The 21,145-nt window shown below is 37.8% G+C and overlaps 1 protein-coding gene across 2 annotated transcripts in view; it reads left to right on the top strand.

The window, feature by feature from the left end:
• SVEP1 (sushi, von Willebrand factor type A, EGF and pentraxin domain containing 1) overlaps positions 1–21,145 on the top strand; it is a 207,086-nt gene that overhangs the window by 62,180 nt on the left and 123,761 nt on the right. For both annotated transcript variants that reach the window (XM_086315927.1, XM_086315928.1), the window contains 3 exons: positions 8,752–8,910; positions 9,855–10,034; positions 15,317–15,496. In XM_086315927.1, the coding sequence (XP_086172053.1) occupies positions 8,752–8,910; positions 9,855–10,034; positions 15,317–15,496 (519 nt within the window). The remainder of the gene's footprint in view (positions 1–8,751; positions 8,911–9,854; positions 10,035–15,316; positions 15,497–21,145) is intronic.

Here is a 21,145-nt window from a genome sequence, read left to right as displayed (position 1 = left end):
CATAAGTGTTATGTACTCATCCAGGTTATATTTGTGTGTGATATATGTGTTTATATGTGATATGTATATATTATGTCTATATGTGTATGTATGTGTGTACACATATATTCGTAACGTGACTCTTATTTCACTGTCTTCTTTTGCACACAGCCTTTGAACGTTTTGCTTTTTTGTTTTTGTATAGACGTGTCCTAATCCATCACTAATCTCCTTTCTAGTCAGAGCAGGTGTTTACATTTGCAGCATGGCATCCTGCAGCTAGGGTGCCATTTGCTGCTATGGCACCACGCAGTTGCCCATAATTTTGTCCAAATAACCTGTGTTCCAGCCAAATGAGTTAACCAATCACAGAGAGGCTGGCAGGATGCTAATTCATTATACACAGATTCAGATGTGCAGAATCCAGGGCAGTCAATAGCCTCCTCGTCTAATCCTTGATGAAAATGGAAAGGATCTTGACTGTTTAATAAGAAAGTCCCTCGTATGTATGCCTAGGTCCTTGTCTAGTACTTGTGACAAGGATTGACTTAGCCTGGGGAAGCTGGTTCTTTTCTTGTGCAGTGGGTCCCTGTGTTCAAAACCCTAGCACACTATTTATAGGAATTATTGCTTATTCAGAATGAATCCATAAAGTTGAGAAGAAGCATAATATTGTAATAATAAAGAACTTTCTTCCAGGGGCCCCCTACCTAGATATAGCCAAAATGAAAACTTTTGATTTCCACAATTCCCGGGTATATTTTCATCTTCATGAATGGGTGCTCTTGGAGTTGTGTACTTCACAGTTTGAAGGGAGCTGATGCAACTGCCCTGAAACTATATTCTTTAAAGAAATTCATTAAGCTTTAAAGGTGAATTGTGCAAAGAACAGAGGCTCTTAATATTTATGGAGAGTTTTAAAATTAATCTTAGATTATTAATGAGAAGGAATTTTATAAAGTGTAAGTTACTGTATAATAAATATTATTAACTGAAGTCATCTAAAGAATTGATAATTAAAGAATGGAGACTTCTTTAGATTTTATGAATTGCAAACTGGTTGATATTTTCATTTACTTCAGTCAAAAAATTGTGTTGGCAGAAGGAAAATCTAATCTTAGCATGTGATATCTTCAAGAAACACCCTTCCAGTAATCGTAGCTGATAACTGCTAAGATGTTTCTGAAAGGAGAAATTTTATTTTGACAACAAAAAGAACAATTTAAAAAAATGCTTGGTACATTTCCAGGAAGGGAGTCATTTCATACAATAAAGAAAAAACTGTATCCTGGTCTTTACTATCACTTGTAGGACTTTTTCAAACCACAGTTAATTTCATCTTTTCAACTTTTGCTTGGTTTTAGATGAGGAATTTTCTCCCTTGGGAATCAAAGAAATTGATTACACCTCTCCCACTAGAATTGTGCAATGCCTTTAAATAGTTCTCCTTAAGTCTGTTTTCGATTATCATTATGAATTTCACAATACACTTCCAAATGTACTTTTGGATATTTTTATCCAAAACACTGTTCTCCAATGTTGTAAACTCTTTATTACTTAAAAGGTTTTGGGGAGTAACAGTGTAAGATTAAGTCCTTTTTGTGTAATACCATTTTCAAATAAATTATAAAATCTGTAGATAAAATCTGACGGCTTATGTGACAAGTTTCTTTAACTTGCTTTTTAGTATTAGTCTATTTATAGAATCATTCAGTAATAGCATCAGAAAGGTCACAGCCATCGTTAAATGTAACTTCTGTATTTTGTAGGAAAAGAAAAAAAACAAACAAAAAACCCTTGGCAGTGACCCCGTAGCTTGTTAGTGGAGCAGCCAAGATAGCAACTCAGTTGTCTTGACTCAGAGTCTAATGTCCTTTCACATTGCCCTGGTTGTTAGTCCCTCTGACTTTGGTCCTTCCTTCACACTAACCCATCCTCCACCTTCTGTCCTCCTTTGCTGAGTGACTGCTGGCTTGGGCAATGGGATGAGCAAAGGCTGAGTCAGATGACCAGAAGACTGCCTAAACTTACAAGAGTGTGTTCCCCATGGAGGGACAGAGACAAGTGTGTATGTTACATACAGTGTGATAGGTGCCAGGAGAGGTGAGAGTAACATTTTCCGGGGCACAGAAATGAAGCTGACAAAACCCATCTCAAAAAGTTGGGGATGCTTTGAAGAACGAGTCATTGAGGGTGCAGGAGGTTCACTCAGAGAAAGGACAGCATATGCCAAGGCAGAAGCTAAGTGGAAGATAGGAGAGGGAAGAGAGGGAGATAATATTTACCAAGCACTGGAGCATTTACTGGGCACTACAAGCCTATAAAAGAAGTATAATTAGCGCTTTCATGGTTAAGAAGATTAAAAGTTGGGGGCATTATTATCACATTTACTGAATGCCAACTACATGTCTGGCATGTTTCTTTACTTACATTATTTCAATTAACCCTAGCAACAAATTTATAAGGGAATTGCACACGAAGAAACTAAATCTCAGAAAAATTAAGTAAATTGGTCCAACTGCCAAGTCCAGTAAACTGAGGTGGGGGAGGTGTGGTGCAAACTAGTCTCTGCTCGAGACTGCCCTGGTGGTCCAGTGATTAGGACTTGGCCTTCCAACGCAGGGGGTGTGGGTTCAATCCCTGGTCTGGGAGCTAATATCTCACTTGCCTCATGGCCAAAAAAATGAAACATCAGACAAAAACAGTATTGTAACAAGTCCAATAAAGACTTTAAAATAAATAAACAAACAAACAACTAGTGTCCGCTCAATTCTGAAGCAGCTTCTGATCAGGATATGGAATTCACGCATTCATTGTAGTAGACTCACAGGAAGGTTACAGGTGGATCAAAGATGTCTTTAAAGATCTAAGTAAAGAGGGAAGATGGACTTCCCTGGTGGCTCAGATGGTAAAGCGTCTGTCTACAATGCGGGAGACCTGGGTTCCATCCCTGGATCGGGAAGATCCGCTGGAGAAGGAAATGGCAATCCACTCCAGCACTATTGCCTGGAAAATCCCATGGACAGAGGAGCTTGGTAGGCTACACAGTCCATGGGGTCGCAAAGAGTCGGACACGACTGGGCGACTTCACTTTCCTTTCACTTTAAGGAGAGAAGACTTCATCCTGTTGGTGCAGTTTTTGGTAGAAAGTGATTTGCTCAAATTTTATTTCAGAAAAATGTTCAGGCAGCAACATCTAAGATGGGTTAAAGAGTAGAGGTGAAGACTGAGGGACCAGTGAAATGATTTTGTGAAAATCTGAGAGAGAGGTGATGAGTTGAGATCTAAGATAAGAGAAATGCAGATGGAGAGATAGGTGAAACTTGGAGGGTTTTTAAGGAGTAAAATCCAAACAACATGTTTTTCATGTCAATATTGAAAGAGATGGAAGGAGGAGGAGGAATCAAAGTGATCTCTGAGGTCAGAGAAGTAGTAACTGTGAAATGAAACATATATGTTTGAGACAATGACTTTCTCTTACACATAATTTTCATTTACTTTGAATGTTTTGGCACAGTACCTATTCAGTGTAACAAAACATGAAAATGTAGATCAGCAAAAATAAACAACCTTGGAAGCCTCGTAATTCTGTCATGAATATATACCATGTGTGTTGGTTGCTCAGCTGTGTCCGACTCTTTGTGACCCCATGGACCGCCAGGCTCCTCCGTCCATGGGATTCTCCAGGCAAGAATACTGGAGTGGGTTGTATTTCCTACTCCAGGGGATCTTCCTGATCCAGGGATCAAACCTGGGTCTCCTGCATTGCAGGCATATTCTTTACCACCAGAGAAACACATCGTGTGTACATAACCTTATAGATTTGTATACGTTTATTAGCCAAAAGATCATACAATACATATGGTGTTTGAGACATGCTTTTATTTACACTTGACTACACAATTTTATTGACGTTCCTTGTCAACAGTTGTATTTTTATGGCTAATATGCCACTGGATGGATGTGTCGTGAGAATTTAACAGACCCTTCGTGTCTTGACATTCGTGTTATCTCCAGTGCTGTGTAATGACAAACAGTAACTATACATACTTATGTGTATAATTAACAATTATACGTACTTATATGTGTAGCTAAGAAATGTTGACTTTCACTTGGACAAATTCTTAGAAATGAATTGCTGTATCAAAAGGGCTCCATTTGAGGGTTTTAGTGTGTACCCTCAGGTTTCCCTACAAAGTGGGAGAAAACCTGTTTGCCGACATGCCTGCCAACAGTGGGAATGCGTATTATATCCTCTCAGTTTTTTTCAAATTAAAAAGTAGTCATCCGTTTGCATTTCTTCATTATAAGTGAGGTTAGACTATGTATGCAACAATTATTGGTCATTGTCATTTCTTTAATCTCCAGCTTTTTTGTTCTTTGTTAACTTTTCTGTTGAAGTTATCCTATTTTTCGTATGATAAAAAAGCCCTTTATGTGTTAAACTTTTATTTCTCCTTAAGGTAGTAACTTGTTTGCTTCCTGCAGATTTTTTGGAAATATTTAACTTGTCTTGGTACATCCAATTATTTTTAACCTATTTTTCTGGCTTGTTTTAAGTTTATATCTTTTCAACAGGGTTAAATTAACCCATTCCTCTTATTGATGGTAAACAATATGTTTGGTTTTGCTTCCATTACCTTAGTTTACAATGTTTTGTTATTCGTTCTCTCTGCTATTTTCTTGTCCGTTTTCATATCTTTGTTATTTGTGGTTTTTTCCTCCCCCACTGATTTGACGGTTGTGCACTTTTTCTATTCATAGTTTTGTGTATTCTTTGTGTCCAAATTTAAACCTGTTTTTCTTTCACTTTTATCATATTGGTGTATATGAAATGAGAACTTCACCTTTTCCTCTTCCCAACTATCTCCCAGTTTCTCTCAGATTTTAAATCTTTTATCTTTGTAATATGTAAAGATTATTCTTTTTCCATTGGATTATATATATTTTTAAGAAGGGGCTTTATTTGACACTTGTTTTCACTTTTGCAATTATTTTAGCAATATACTACATGTTCCACTACTTTCTTAATTTCAAGCGATTTTTTCAATACCATTTTTCTCAAGTATGAATTCTTTATTTTGACTTCTTTTCAATCAGTGAAATACATACTGATTTCCAGAAGCCATGCACATTCTCACGTGTCTTTCTCTTTCCTCATATTTGCCAATAGTTTGTCCAAATACAGAATTTGGGGTTCAAAATATTTTTTGCACATAGCTATATTTGTCATTCTTTTTCCTTACGTTTGTTTTTGCACAGGAGAAGTGAAATGTCCGTTTGCTTTTTGTTTCTTTCTTAGCTGCTTGTAATACTTTTCCTTTATTCTAGGTGTGAAATACTCTTTATTAATTCTGCTTGGAACTTGATGAGTTTTTATGGCACTAAAATTTCAAGTAAAGAGTATTTTCTTACATTAATATTACAACTTATCCAAGATCTACTCAATTCTGTTGATTTGGAATTTTATGGCTACTTTTTGCTGCCTCCAATGACAATTTATTTTGCTGTTACAGTTTATGTTTTCTTTTCCATCTTTGTATTTCTCTTAATCATTTTTTCCTACAGCTGCTGACTTCTGTTTAAAGGAGACAGTGTTGTCTTGCTTCTTTGTGAAGATCTGTGCAAATATTTACTGAACTTTTTATAGAAATGAATATTCAGAAATATGAATAATTCAATATTTAATGTTATGATGCTTTGAAGTCATGTTCCCCTTTTTCCTGCTGAAGTGCTTTACATAAGTCACACATCATTATAACTATTTATAAAATAGTTATAAATTTATAAAAACATTTATAAAATGTTTCTTTCATTCTTAAATAGCTACAGATTTATCAAGTTCTGGAATTTTCTACTATGTACATGGGAAAATGTTCTCTTTCATTTTTAAATATAATCAAGAACGTTAGAAACATGAGTACTTTTTCTAAAACTAACATTATGAATCTTCTATCTCAATGCTGATTGTTTCTGGTTTTAGCATTACGGTTGTTGAAACAAGGACTTTTACATCTAGGAGACCTGGGTGTGAGACATAGAACATGTAGTGATAAAGAACGTGGCTTCTGGATCCAAATTCTCCCAGTTCAGATCTCAGTTTTGTCACTTACTATATAATTTTGGCTAGTTATTTAACTTCTTAGTGTTTTAATTTTCTCATCTGTCACTAAGTCACTTCAGTCGTGTCCAACTCTGTGCTCCTCTGTCCATGGGATTTTCCAGGCAAGAGTACTGGAGTGGGTTGCCATTGCCTTCTCATCTGTAATATGAGATAAATGATACTTCATAGTGTCATTTCTATGATACTTCTTAAAGAGATTAAAAAGATAATTTACAAAATATGTGGAACAGTCCCTGGGACATAGTGAATGCTGTTTAAATATTTGCTGTAAAATTCTAGCACAGATTTTCATCTCAATTTTGTTGTAAACCTTAAAAAAAAAATCTTTAAAAAAATAAGCCAGAGCTTATCTACCTAGAAACAGGCCTTAAACAAATGATAACAGAAAGATAAAAAGTTTAAATGTATTTAATTAAAAAACATTTGCTTGCTAATTACAACCAAGATTAATGTGATGTTGAATTTTCAATATAAAAATATAATAAGCCAATGTTCAGTTCAGTTCAGTCGCTCAGTTGTGTCCGACTCTTTGCAACCCCATGAATCGCAGCACGCCAGGCCTCCCTGTCCATCAACAACTCCTGGAGTTCACTCAAACTCATGTCCATTGAGTTGGTGATGCCATCCAGCCATCTCATCCTCTGTCGTCCCCTTCTCTTTCTGCCCCCAATCTCTCCCAGCATCAGGGTCTTTTCCAATGAGTCAACTCTTCGTGTGAGGTAGTCAAAGTACTGGAGTTTCAGCTTTAGCATCATTCCTTCCAAAGAACACCCAGGACCAATCTCCTTTAGAATGGACTGGTTGGATCTCCTTGCAGTCCAAGGGGCTCTGAAGAGTCTTCTCCAACATCACAGTTCAAAAGCATTAATTCTTCGGTGCTCAGCTTTCTGCACAGTCCAACTCTCACATCCATACATGACCACAGGAAAAACCATAGCTCTGACTAGACAGACCTTTGTTGGCAAAGTAATGTCTCTGCTTTTCAATATGCTCTCTAGGTTGGTCATAACTTTTCTTTCAAGGAGTAAGCGTCTTTTAATTTCATGGCTGCAGTCACCATCTGCAGGGATTTTGAAGCCCAGAAAAATAAAGTCTGACACTGTTTCCACTGTTTCCCCATCTATTTCCCATGAAGTGATGGGACCGGATGCCGTGATCTTCGTTTTCTGAATATTGAGCTTTAAGCCAACTTTTTCACTCTCCTCTTTCACTTTCATCAGGAAGCTTTTTAGTTCCTCTTCACTTTCTGCCATAAGGATGGTGTCATTTGCATATCTGAGGTTACTGATATTTCTCCCGGCAATCTTGATTCCAGCTTGTGCTTCTTCCAGCCCAGCATTTCTCATGATGTACTCTGCATATAAGTTAAATAAGTAGGGTGACAATATACAGCCTTGACATACTCTGTTTCCTATTTGGAACCAGTCTGTGTTAAGTACTAAAAAAAAAAGAAAAACAACAACTCATAGCTCTATAACCTTTTAACTGAGTAACTTTAGCCTGATCATCAGGTTACTCTAAGCCCCCATTTTCTCTTTAAAATGGACACAGTACTAATAAAAATAATGTACTTATTCATAAAAATATTAGTAATTATTAATACTAATTAGTACTGTGAGTATTAAATGAGATCATGTATATCAAATAGCATCACACATAAGTGTACATTCCTTGGTTGTTACTTTTTAAAAATGGTCTAATGCTTACTTGACAATGCTACATTTATTTTGCTTCACTAGGCACTTCAAATTCTATTTCCACAATTTCTTCTATTATTGAATTCTTAATTTTCAGTTATTTTACAGAAGTGTAACTCTAGAGAGAGTAAATACAGGTTCAAAGCCACATTGTTGGTGCAAAGGGAAGACATGAAGCAAGGTCAGTTAGATCCTGCTTTCATCTTTTTTTGTTTTTCCCCTGAGCCTGGGAAAAGCAGAGTCTGTGATTCTCTTTCCTTCAAAGGGCCTATTTCTCATCAGTAGGATCATTTCCCTCAAGCCCTTTACTTTCTCCTCAGCCTTTGTCAAGTACTTTGAACCAAAATAAAGGGCACAGTAATTTTTGCACGTCTACAGTCATTCTGTTCCATTGGGAGTGAGTGTTAGCAGCGCAGTTCTTGAGATGCAGCTGCAGAGGTTGGGGTGGGGGGGGTGTTAGAATATGGGTATACAGTCTTTAGAAGATTTTTTGAAGCACTGAGCATCATTGATTCCTTTCAGTCCCCTCAAGTACACTGTTTAAGTTTTCCCACAAATCAGCCCAGCCATATCATGCTGCAGCGTGTTGTGATTGGAACTAATTGTGGGACATTAAGAGGCTTCTTCACCCACTCCAGTGTTCTTGCCTGGAGAATCCCAGGGACAAAGGAGCCTGGTGGGCTGCCGTCTGTGGGGTCACATAGAGTCAGACACGACTGACGCGACTTAGCAGCAGCAGCAGCAAGAAGCTACTTCATAACCTGCAGATTACAAACTACATCACTCTAAAAAAGAAAAAAAAAATCTTGGTTTCTCTCCTTGCTTGAATTGTATGATTATTTCTATGGAAAGCTATTGTTTGGGATTCTTTTTCCCCCAATCAGTTTCCAGAATGTTGTTCACTATCCATTGACATATCACATAAAATGGACTTCCCTGGCTTACCCACAGCTTGCCCATCCGGGACATACAAACCAGAAGGTTCACCGGGAGGAATCAGCACTTGCCTTCCGTGTCCTGATGAAAATCACACCTCTCCACCCGGAAGTACATCCCCTGAAGACTGTGTCTGCAAGGAGGGGTACCAGGCCTCTGGCCAGACCTGCAAAGGTAAGGATCCCACTGCTGGCAGATAGGAAATATAAAAGCTGATCTCTTTTAGGGAAGTAAGGCCAGTGTTTTCATGCAGTTCACTGGGCATGATCCTCTAATCTTTTTGGGGGAAAATTCTTTGTTTTTATTATCTAGCATTTCTTATCACTGAACATAGCCATATCTTCTTCCAGAGAAAGGAGGTCTAAGACTCCAGAAGTATCAACTATGAAAACAGACTTAGAAAAGATTTAAAATGAATGTTAAGAGAGGAGTTATAGTTTTTTTTTCAGATAAATATTTTTGGTGGGGCCATGGGATGCAGCATGAGGGATCTTAACTCCCCGACCAGGGATCAAACCTGTGCCCCCTGTGGTGGGAATAAGGAATTTTCAAACCACTGGACCACCAGGGAAGTCTTGAGAAGTCTCAAATTTCACAGCAAATTTGAATAATAAATGAGCTATTTTGGACCCTGGTGATGGTTAAATCAATTTAAAGAAAATATTTTTATAAGTAGTGTGCCTTGAAATTATTCATACCAAAAATTAAAAATATTTACTTAGCCAATAATTTGTACAAGAAGCTGTGGGTCCTGGGATTGTGACAGACATGTTTTGCTGGCCTTACTCATTCCTTATTTTATGCTGCTTTAATTGAGAAGGAAAATAGCTAATGACACATGAAGGTTAAGAACTAGAAAATTTCATATTCGCATGGATAAAAAAAATTTTCAGGCTTAAATATTTAGTCTGTCTTTAATTAGAAACAAATACATACTAAGCATGAGATGTAAGTGTTCTTCCCAGTATGCACTTGCAAATTCATATGCAATAAATGGGAATGCTGGAGGTAGTTTAGCTCTGTGTATAAAATGTCCTCTTAAACAGGAAATGTGGGGGGAGGATGCTTTATAGACAAAGGCTAGCTTTGCTTTTTAATTTTATTTCTGTCAATGTTAGTTGTCCACTGCCCTGCCCTGAAGCCTCCTGAAAACGGTTACTTTATCCGAAACACTTGCAACAACCACTTCAATGCAGCCTGTGGGGTCCGATGTCACCCTGGGTTTGACCTCGTGGGAAGCAGCATCTTCCTGTGTCTCCCCAGTGGTTTGTGGTCCAGTTCCGAAAGCTCCTGCAGAGGTATGCAGACGGCCAGTTCACATTGTTTATTGATTGTCTTGCTCGATGTCCTTGATTTAAACTCTAATGGACCAGTAAATTCTTTGTTGCTTTTGATTTCATGGACCACGGACCACAGAAAGAGAAGAAATTATAGGAAGTTTAGTCAGAACTACTAATAAGTTCAATTGACCGCATCGTCATAAACTGTGCCTTCTGTGTTTCTTTTATGAACAAGCAAAGGAAAGGCCTGCCTGGGAAGGAAATGGACAGGTTACCTTAAACCTCAGATTTCAGGCAGCCAAGACAGGGTCCAGGGAGAGTTAGAGGATGATCAGCATGGGGCTTTGATGTCTATTTTGATGGCAGGATTTGGGGAACCATGCCAGTATCCTGTGCCAAGAGTAGTTAGCCAACATACACATCCCCAGCCTTGACTTTGAATAGACAGCATGCCATAATAGTTTTGCTGAGGCTTTGACTACTCCAAGACCGAGTATCACCTTGCTCACTGCAGTAGAGTGAGAAGTTCTGTCTTCTTGGCTTCTCTCAGCTCCCACACCCATAAGGGAAGCCAACCTACTCACAACTTCAGGGTCACTTGTGAACCCCAGGAGACATTCATCTTTGTATTTATCAGCTACCAATACTGAACTCATCTACAAATTTGCTTAAATCCAGGTCCTAATTCAGACTCTTACCTGTATTTACAAAAAGAACAGATCGAACAAAGGAGACTTGAAGGTAAAGGTGGGGAGTAATGGAATCACTGAGATTCAAAGGCAGTTACAACTGCATTGGTAAAGTAAGATTAGGAGTCCAAGAACTGGGATAAGCCTGAGATCGCAGTTAAAAGCCAAATTAATAAGTTAGAAAATCGACCCCAGAAATCCTTCTGAGAGTAGAGCAACATTTGAAAGACTAGGAAAAAGGTGAAAGAATCAAATGACATGAGAACAGTCAGAGGAAATAGACTCTTCGCAGACTAGGAATCCAGAGGGAAAATGGAGCAGAGAAGAAGGACTCGTAGAAGATCAAAGAATGTATCTGCAAACTGAAATCTTGAAAATACACGTGACTGAAATCTTTGATACTGAACTTAAAACCACTTACTGAGTGCCAGGAAACAAATTATTGCAAACAGATCCATGTCTGGAAATGATCTTACTGAAAGCCTTGGAAAAATTAGAAAATTGTGCCTGTTTCACAGTTAGAAATGTTTAATAACATTACCTATGAAGGAGGGGGAATCAGACTCGCCTTGAGCCCATCACTAGCCACTCTAAATTTTAGAAGATGGGCAAATATTTCCAAAATTCTGAAAGAAAAGGATTAGACTCTAGATCTCTCAACTCTGACAAGCGATTGTTTATGTGGGAAAGCCAAGACATTCTCAGTCACATAGTTTCAAGTGGTAAAAAACCCATTCCTGAAAAAGTTAATCATAAGAACCTCTTAAATATATTCCTGTGTAGTTAAAAAGGTCTATGTATAATCTCTACCCCTTCTCCTGAATACCTCATGGCAAAAGGTGGAAAGCCTGACATTTTAACTTTCCCCTTATTGCCCTCCAAAGGAGAGTGAGAAAATCAGGCAGACAATCCCTTTAGGATAAGATCTAGCCCCTGCTTCTTTAACCCTCTACAATCTCCATCCTGAACCTTGAATCCTATGCTAAAGCCTTAAGAAATGGCCACACCTGTCAGGAAGCCACCCCTTTGTAAGTTGTTTGAACAGCCTTGATCCTCTGGTCTATAGGGACCTATGGCCCCTATGGATAAGCCCTCCCTATCACCCATCTCCTCTGGGATGGGATGACCTCTAACCTCCATATGTGCATACACAGACCTGTTGTGCCCTCATTCTAGCCCTTATGCTCCGTGTGTCATGGTTAGTCAGGAAAAGCCAGGAAATACCGTCTGTATTATGGGACAAGAAACTTATTTTAAGAATCAGACCTTATACAATTTTAGAAGGAGCTGGAAAGTAGAAGTTTCAGAAAGAGAAACTGGAGCCTGAGAAGAGTTACTACCAACTCAAGAATCCAAGCCCAGGCAGCTGCTGTAGTGGAATCACAAGAGAGAAGTGTGTTAGGAAGCCTAGGAGAAGCTTCCTCTCTGTGTAACCCCGCCCTGATGTTCTATACCAAGAGCCTAGCAGTGAGCTTGGGCCACCTTGGGTCAACAGGGTTAGCAGTTGAGATGTAGGGTGGAGACAAGCAAAGAAACATGAACTGGAACCTACTGTACGTCTACATTTGTCCATCAGTGAGTCTGCCTGCAGTGACTACTGCTTCTCTTCCATCTTCCACAATCAAGTGCAGGTTCTTTGATCAGCCCTAAACTGGCCCACTGTAAGGGGATTCTGACAGCATTTGCCAGCTTAACCAGCTTGTTTCAATATACACTGCTGTATTTTTATGAATTAACTCTTCTATCATCTCTGCTAGTCTGTGAACTCATTATGAGCATAGACTGTATCTTCTCCTACCCCAACAAGTCCTGGGTTATACCTCTGCTGAATGACTGAAAATCTGAATTTAACAAATACACGTGTTGGTAAGTATTAGACTGACAAATACATTGACAAATTACATTGGTGGTCTTCTGTGTCACTTCCCATCATGCAGTTTCACTGTTACAAAGCAGGGTTATTGCCTTTTATGCAATTTGCATAATATAAATAAAATAAGTTTAGTCAAAGTAAAAGCAATGCTCGAGGATGTGAATTTTCCTAAAATTCTTTCCATTTCATCTCTAGTGGTGCTTCCTAACTTATCAGTGAACAAAGTTGTCCTGAAGGAAGGTACTAATTCAGGCTCTTCCTCTGGCTCCTCATTAATAGATTTTTATAGGCATACTTCATTTTACTGCACTTTGGTTTATTTTGCTTTGCTGATGTTATATTTTTTACAAATTAAAAACCCCACATTGTCAGATTATGTTGAACATTTTTAGCAATAAAGTTAGTTTTATTCATAGTATGGAGAAACTAGCAGTTTAAAGATCTAATTTAAATCTGATTATAAAGACAGGATAATTTTAGTTGTTTTTTTGTTTTCTTAAAAGTTTTTCTAAAAGTGAGACAGAAATAAAAGACTGGTATAAAATGTAAAACTTTTCACAAATTTCATGTTACATCCTGAATGTTTTGTAGTGTTAGATAATAACTAATTCTTATACATTCTTCATTAAGGCTGTCACAATTGGGAGATAGACAGAAAATGTGAGTCTGAGAAAAAATATAGCAATTCTTTCAAATGAGAACCAGAACACATTCTTAAATTGTCTGCTACCAAGTAAACCATTCTCCTAAAATACTAAATTGCTGTTTTCGAAAGGCTTAATAAATATTTAAGGAATGCTTTAATATGAATGTCAAACACTTATTGCAGAATTTTCCAGCTTATTGAAATAAAAACGTTTTTGAAGTTGAAACTCATATATAAGCATGTTCCTATCCAAAATGATTAAAATGATCATTCTTGGTTGAAAAGGAACATAAAATATTTAAGAACTAAATAGGATTTATTATGTTGCTATTTATTATTGCTTTTGTTTTCCCAGAGGAGCAATGAAAGTTTATTAAAACCAACACTTTTGAGAAGCAATATAATTTGTATGTGTATGAAACACCAGTTCTCATTTACTATCAGTTCCCTTGAGACATGTTGCCAGTTCGTTTTGTCCCATGTTGGAAAGCTGGAATCATTTCAGCAGTTTATTGAATCGAAAAGCAGTTGTTTAATGTGATTTTCTAGATTTTATATATCTTGATCATAGTAATTTATCTTATTCACTTTTAATCCTATCTGGCATTTGGCATTGTGCTACCCCTGATGATTACCCCAAGAAAAGTCAAAATATGAAAGGCAAAATATTTTCTATGCACTTGATGGACACACTTAATAAAAATTCTACTTACGTGATGGACACACTCAATAAAAATCAAAACATAGAAGGCAACATAATTATACTCATTTGTCATTAATAATTGACTTCATTTCAAACTAATTGAAATCTAGGGCTATGGTTTAACTTCTAATTCTTGAGTTTTCTCTAAGGAGTAATCAATCTTAAATATATCTTTCATGAAATCAGAATTTATATTCTGTCAACTCACATAATTTGAATTGGTTTCTTTTGAGTAGATTCTGTCAAACCATGACTTTAGTTGAATATGCACTGAATATTTTACCCCAACTTCCTTTCCTATTATTTTATTTTTTTTCCTTTCCTATTATTTTAAAATTAAACTTTCATCATAAGTAACTACTTGCTTGATAAGAAAAATTGACAAATTCATAAAAGAAGGAAAGACATCTTACCCAGAGTCCCAACAAAGTTCTTGATTACTACATGGTCTTCTGGGTTGGAGACTGCAATCGGGTTTAGAGTTTGATGGAGTTGAAGCTCTTGCGGGAGTAATCTGGGAAGACAGGTTGTTGTCAGAGAGTGGGGTGCATGGATTGGTCATGGTCAGGTCTGGAGGATTTAAGACTTGGAGGGGGTGCTGAAATAAGGGAAAGGACCTGATTATTGGAGGAGAAGTGAGGAATATGACTCTAGGGTCCTGGAATGATCATCTATATAGATAATGAAATCACCATCAAGTGTGTGTGCATATGTGTGTAAAAGAGAGAGGGGAAGAAAGAAAGGGAAGAGAGAGAGAGAAAAAGAGGAAATATAAAATCGTCAAAGAATGAGAAATGGCTTAGAAGTCCGCAGACAGTTGGGGGAAAGGGATGTTGGGTATATAATATGATACTTGAGGGGAGCTGGAGGTGTTCAGGAAGAAGGGAGAGAGAATGACCTGGGAAAGCAGTAAGGAAAAAAGATGACCACTCTCTCACCTCCAACTCTGTCTGTAAGAAATGACAAGATTTTTTTTTTTAAACTAGGATAAGAAAGTAAGGAAAATTTCATAAGAGGTCTGAAAACTGAATTGAACCTGAACTCTGTCCCAGAAAAAGACCCCTTCCTTTTGTTAGAACGTAGCCTGGAGAATCATAGCAAAGGCCCATTAAGAGCTGAAAGTCCCTCCCTCTGTCAGCCATCCGCAGTCTCCAGCCATCATCCCCCGGCCAGGGCCAAACTCCTTCAATAGCTTAACCCTTTGCCCACCTGTAGACAAAGGCAGACAACAGGAATGTTATTTAGGCAATGCATTTGATAAAATACGTACTTTTAATTATCCCATTCTCATTTTAAAAAAGTATTATTTATTGCTTGCAATGTGTAGGCATTATTAAATTTATAATTTTTTCTCTGTCTTTATTGAGTGATCTAATTGTTTTCATATAGTGAGAACATGCCCTCGTCTCCGCCAGCCCAAACATGGCCGCCTCAGCTGTTCAGCTGGAGAAATGTCCTATAGGACCATGTGCTTGGTCACCTGTGATGAAGGCTACAGACTAGAAGGAAGTGCTAGGCTTACCTGTCAAGTGAACGCCCAGTGGGATGGTCCAGAGCCCCGGTGTGTGGGTAAGTTCTTAGGGCATGGTGCCTTGGATGGGTCATTTCTGTAGCTCTCTGGTTTCTCCTGTTTTCTGTGAACTAAAAACTGGAACCAAAAACTGGCTCATGATGAGTGTAAATACACATCCATCCTGAACACCTCAAGCTCCCTCAAGTATCATATACGTATATAGATATACATTTATACTCAAGATGAGCATAAACACATGCGTGTGTACATAGAATGACGAGTATAAATACACATGCATATGTATACAGATATACGAGTATAAATACACATGCATATGTATACAGATACGAATATAAATACACATCTATCTATATATATATACGAGTATAAATATACATCCATATGTATATACATATATGTATAAATACACATCCATATGTATATAGATATATGATGGGTACGTACATGAACAAGTATGTGGTTTTACTCCTCACCACTGGTAAAAAGACTTCTACACCAGAATCCAATTTTCCAACTCCCTAAAGTTTACAGCTTCTAATAATAATAAATTTTGTTATACTTGGGGCACATTTGGAACAGATTTGTTTTAAAAGCAAATGCCATGTAATTCCCTCACTTTTCAGAACAGTTTACCTTGTTATTGAAATGATGAAATTATGAACCCAGTGAATCTCGGCTGTAGAATTCTGTTTCATCAAAAGATTTTTCTTCATTGTCGTTCACTAAGAGTTGTGACACTCCTGTAATTGGGTCCAGAATGAATGCAGCTTTTCCAGTTTGCTGCTGCTTATACACCATGGACACTTTAGCAATGGTAACAATAATGATCATGATCATAATGATCATGATGAAATGATGACAGCCACCATTTAGTGAACCCTTAAAAGATGTCAGATATGGTAAACCTGGGAGCACTAACAGCTATTTCATTAAATAACCAACTTCCAAAATAGAAAAGAGAATTATATGTAGGGAATAAGTTATAATATGCCAGGATCCTGGACGGGAAGGCTTTTTAAATTGGTTTCTAGGATTATTCTAGTATGATCTAGTAGGATCCAAGGCTAAGCGAGGGTCTCCAGGAAGGATGTTGGGCTTTACTGAGGGATTCAAAAACAGTCGTAGCGTTGACCCTCACTGTGCAGGCTCAGAAAGCTTATAGGGGGGTATAAAATAATAAGTAAAGTTTATTAGCAATGAGATAGCAGTTATGGCCTACTAAAAGACGTAGGCCTGACAGTCATTGTATTTCCCAGAGGCAGAAGCTACAAGGATTCCTAAACCGTAGACAGACTTAGTTGTAGTTCAGTTCAGTTGCTCAGTTCAGTTGCTCAGTTGACTCTTTGCAACCCTATGGACAGCAGCATGCCAGGCCTCCCTGTCCGTCACCAACTCCCCCAGTTTACTCAAACTCATGTCCATCGATTCGGTGATGCCATCCAACCATCTCATCCTCTGTCGTCCCCTTCTTCTCCTGCCCTTAATCTTTCCCAGCATCAGGGTCTTTTCCAGTGAGTCAGTTCCTCACATCATGTGCCCAAAGTATTAGAGTTTCCGCTTCAATATCAGTCCTTCCAATGAATATTCGGGACTGATTGCCTTTAGGATGGACTGGTTGGATCTCCTTGCAGTCCAAGGGACTCTCAAGAGTCTTCTCCAACACCACAGTTCAAAAGCATCAATTCTTCAGCGCTCAGCTTTCTTTATCGTCCAACTGTCACATCCATACATGACCACTGGAAAAACCATAGCTTTGACTAGACGGACCTTTGTTGGCAAAGTAATGTCTCTGCTTTTTAGTATGCTGTCTAGGTTGGTCAAAACTTTTCACCCAAGGAGCAAGCATCTTTTAATTTCCTGGCTGCAGTCACCATCTCCAGTGACTTTGAAGCCCAAAGAAATAAAGTCTGTCACTATTTCCACTGTTTCCTCTTCTATTTGCCATGAAGTGATAGGACCAAATGCCATGATCTTAATTTTCTGAATGTTGAGTTTTAAGCCAACTTTTTCACTCTCTTTCACTCTCACAACAGGCTCTTTAGTTCTTCACTTTCTGCCATAAGGGTGGTCATCTGCATACCTGAGGCTTTTGATAACCTTAGATTTAGTTGGCATAAAACTAAAATAAAAGGAGTTAGCTTCTCCAGATATTTCACAGAATTAAATGAAAATGATGGATCTATCCATCATAAAAAGGATGGTTTAGCAATGGAACATTAAATCTTAATAAATCCCTTTTGTTGGAAAGTTGTCTCCCTGGATTAGATGTTCAAGCTGGTTTTAGAAGAGGCAGAGGAACCAGAGATCAAATTGCATACATCTGCTGGATCATCGAAAAAGCAAGAGAGTTCCAGAAAAACATCTATTTCTGCTTTATTGACTATTCCAAAGCGTTTGACTGTGTGGATCACAATAAACTGTGGAAAATTCTGAAAGAGATGGGAATACCAGACCACCTGACCTGCCTCTTGAGAAACCTGTATGCAGGTCAGGAGGCAGCAGTTAGAACTGGACATGGAACAACAGACTGGTTCCAAATAGGAAAAGGAGTATGTCAAGGCTGTATATTGTCACCCTGCTTATTTGACTTATATGCAGAGTACATCATGAGAAAGGCTGGCTGGAAGAAGCACAAGCTGGAATCAAGATTGCTAGGAGAAATATCAATAACCTCAGATATGCAGCTGACACCACCGTTATGGCAGAAAGTGAAGAGGAACTAAAAAGCCTCTTGATCAAAGTGAAAGTGGAGAGTGAAAAGGTTGGCTTAAAGCTCAACATTCAGAAAACGAAGATCATGGCATCTGGTCCCATCACTTCACGGCAAATAGATGGGGAAACAGTGGAAACAGTGTCAGACTACTTTTTTGGGCTCCAAAATCACTGCAGATGGTGACTGCAGCCATGAAATTAAAAGATGTCTACTCCTTGGAAGGAAAGTTATGACCAACCTAGATAGCATATTCAAAAGCAGAGACATTACTTTGCCAACAAAGGTCCATCTAGTCAAGGCTATGGTTTTTCCAGTGGTCATGAATGGATGTGAGAGTTGGACTGTGAAGAAAGCTGAGCACCGAAGAATTGATGCTTTTGAACTGTGGTGTTGGAGAAGACTCTTGAGAGTCCCTTGGACTGCAAGGAGATTCAACCAGTCCGTTCTGAAGGAGATCAGCCCTGGGATTTCTTTGGAAGGAATGATGCTAAAGCTGAAACTCCAGTACTTTGGCCACCTCATGCGAAGAGTTGACTCATTGGAAAAGAGTCTGATGCTGGGAGGGATTGGGGGCAGGAGGAGAAGGGGACGACAGAGGATGAGATGGCTGGATGGCATCACTGACTCGATGGACGTGAGTCTGAGTGAACTCCGGGAGTTGGTGACAGACAGGGAGGCCTGGAGTGCTGCAGTTCATGAGGTCGCAAAGAGTTGGACACGACTGAGTGACTGAACTGAACTGAACTCCCAGGAATCATCTATGGTTCCATAGCTGAGCGAGCAGCTTTTCTTGTGAGGGATCCAGTCTTATATTAAAAATGGTAATATATTTAATAAGGTTGCTCTGGAGTTTTTCTTTAAAACTTTAACTCTTAAGTTTAACTTAAATTTTTAAAATGCTTTAAGCTTTAAGAATTCTCTTTAAAATTTTTGTACCTATCTCTGTAATGATTTAAAGTGGATGTCAGTTTTGGTCAATTTGAAGTATAACCATCCTTATTTAATACAGTTTATTGGGGAACAACTCACTGTAACCCCCAAATTCTGACAATAGCCATAATTACTATGAAATTTTCCACTTAAAGATTGATGGACATGAATAGAAATTATATTAGAGATTTCCCTCATCATTCAGTGGTTAAGAATCTGCCTTCCAATGCAGATTGGACTCGGGTTCAACCCTTGTCTGGGAACTAAGATCCCACTTGCCCCAGGGCAACAGAGCATGCGGGCTCAATAGTGGTGACATGCTCGGGTCCACAAGCCACAGCTAAAAGAGCCCGAGCACTGCCACGAAAGATCCCTCATGCCACGACTAAGGCCTGGTGCAACAAAGAAGAAATAAAATAATTAATTAAAAAAAGAGTATTGAGTAGACAGTTGCAAAATAAGAAAATTCTGAAGATGAAGTACAATGAGAGAGATCTTATTCTGACCGTCATAAGACGAATGTGAACGCACGGTAATTAATACGGTAGATTCATGGTACACGGATGCACAGAACAATGGAAGCAAACATGCCTCAGAAACAGACATTAGTTTGTAGGAAAATACAGTATTCAGGAAGGAAAACTGTAGATATCAGTAGGGGAAAAGCTTATCTAAAAATTAGTTTGGACTCTTGCTTCATTTAAAAAATTAAGTTCAATTAATTTTATTAATTAAATGAGGCAGGTTAAGGAGTGAAATGTAGGAAAATGGGCAAACCATGGATTTTAACAGAGCATAACTTCCTAAAGAGAAAAGGGCAATAGATCTGAGTATCTAAAGCTTTACATTTCAGTACTTCAGACATAAATTCTCTATATTTAAAATGCAAACAAGAAAAAGGAAAAGTTATTTGAAACACATACAAAAAAGTCAAGGTCCTTAACATTTTCTGACATATGAAACTAGACCAAAACAGAAAAATATGAAGACTCCAAAGAGGGATAAAGGAAATTAATTAAATGGACAAAGGAGACATTTTAAAAATACAATTAAAAAAATAACAAAATTGAGAAAATTCTGAAACCATAGTTATGAGACCTAAGTTAAATTATACACTGATGTAATTTCAAAGATATAAATATTTTTGTTAAACAGGAAGAATAAAAATAGTTAAACATTAAATACTAGGAAAAGACTGATTGTAAGAGAAGTTGAAAGAAGCACATAATAATGTAAAGGAAGATCAATTATAAAAGGAGATGGAAAATGCAGTTGAGTGGATGAAAGGAAAATCTTTGAATAAAGTAATAGATTCTAGAAAGAAGAAAGAAAACTGCAAAAATGGAATTCTTCTAAGAAGCTGTACCAAAGGGCTATATAGAGGTCTGAGGTTTTCAAAGTAATGAAACACCATTTATGATGCATGATTTTCTAAGAAAATGAAAACTATTAAATGAACCAAGAAAAAAAGTAGAAAAGCAAATAAATACTTACCTATGAGTGATTTACAAAGTAATGGAAATATCAGAGTTTACTTAATTGTTACTCTTGCTGTTTAGTTGGTAAGTCGTGTCCGACCCCATGGACTGCAGCAAGCCGGCTTCCATGTCCTCCATCATCTCCCAGAGTTTGCTCAGATTCATGTCCATTGAGTCAGTGATGCTATCTAGCTCATCTGTCGCCCCCTTCTCCCCCTGCCCTCAATCTTTCCAAGCATTTGAAAATTACTGAGGGAAATATGAAACTCTTTCAAACTTTTAAAATGAAACAATTCTCATACCATCTAATTTGGCCCAAATAGTGGAAAATTAATCAGTTCATACTATCCAGCTATTATTATTCTGTTGCCAATCTGACAGCTTTTACCGAGAGGAAAAAATAAAACTATGACAGCAAATATACTAGCAATCCATACTCAAAAGATTGGTCTGCCAGGATGTGTAAAGGTTTATCCTAGGAATGCAAGAAGGGTTTAAAATTAGATATTCTATTAACATAATAAATTACTTCATAACAAATAGGAAAAATTCATATGGTTGCT

The sequence above is a fragment of the Bos grunniens genome, chromosome 8 (assembly GCF_055505025.1).
Source record: "Bos grunniens cultivar Pamir isolate PY7600 chromosome 8, Bosgru_T2T1.0, whole genome shotgun sequence".
NCBI classification, from domain to species: domain Eukaryota; kingdom Metazoa; phylum Chordata; class Mammalia; order Artiodactyla; family Bovidae; genus Bos; species Bos grunniens.
Note: the sequence above shows the minus strand (reverse complement) of the source record. Positions and strands in the feature narration are given on the sequence as shown.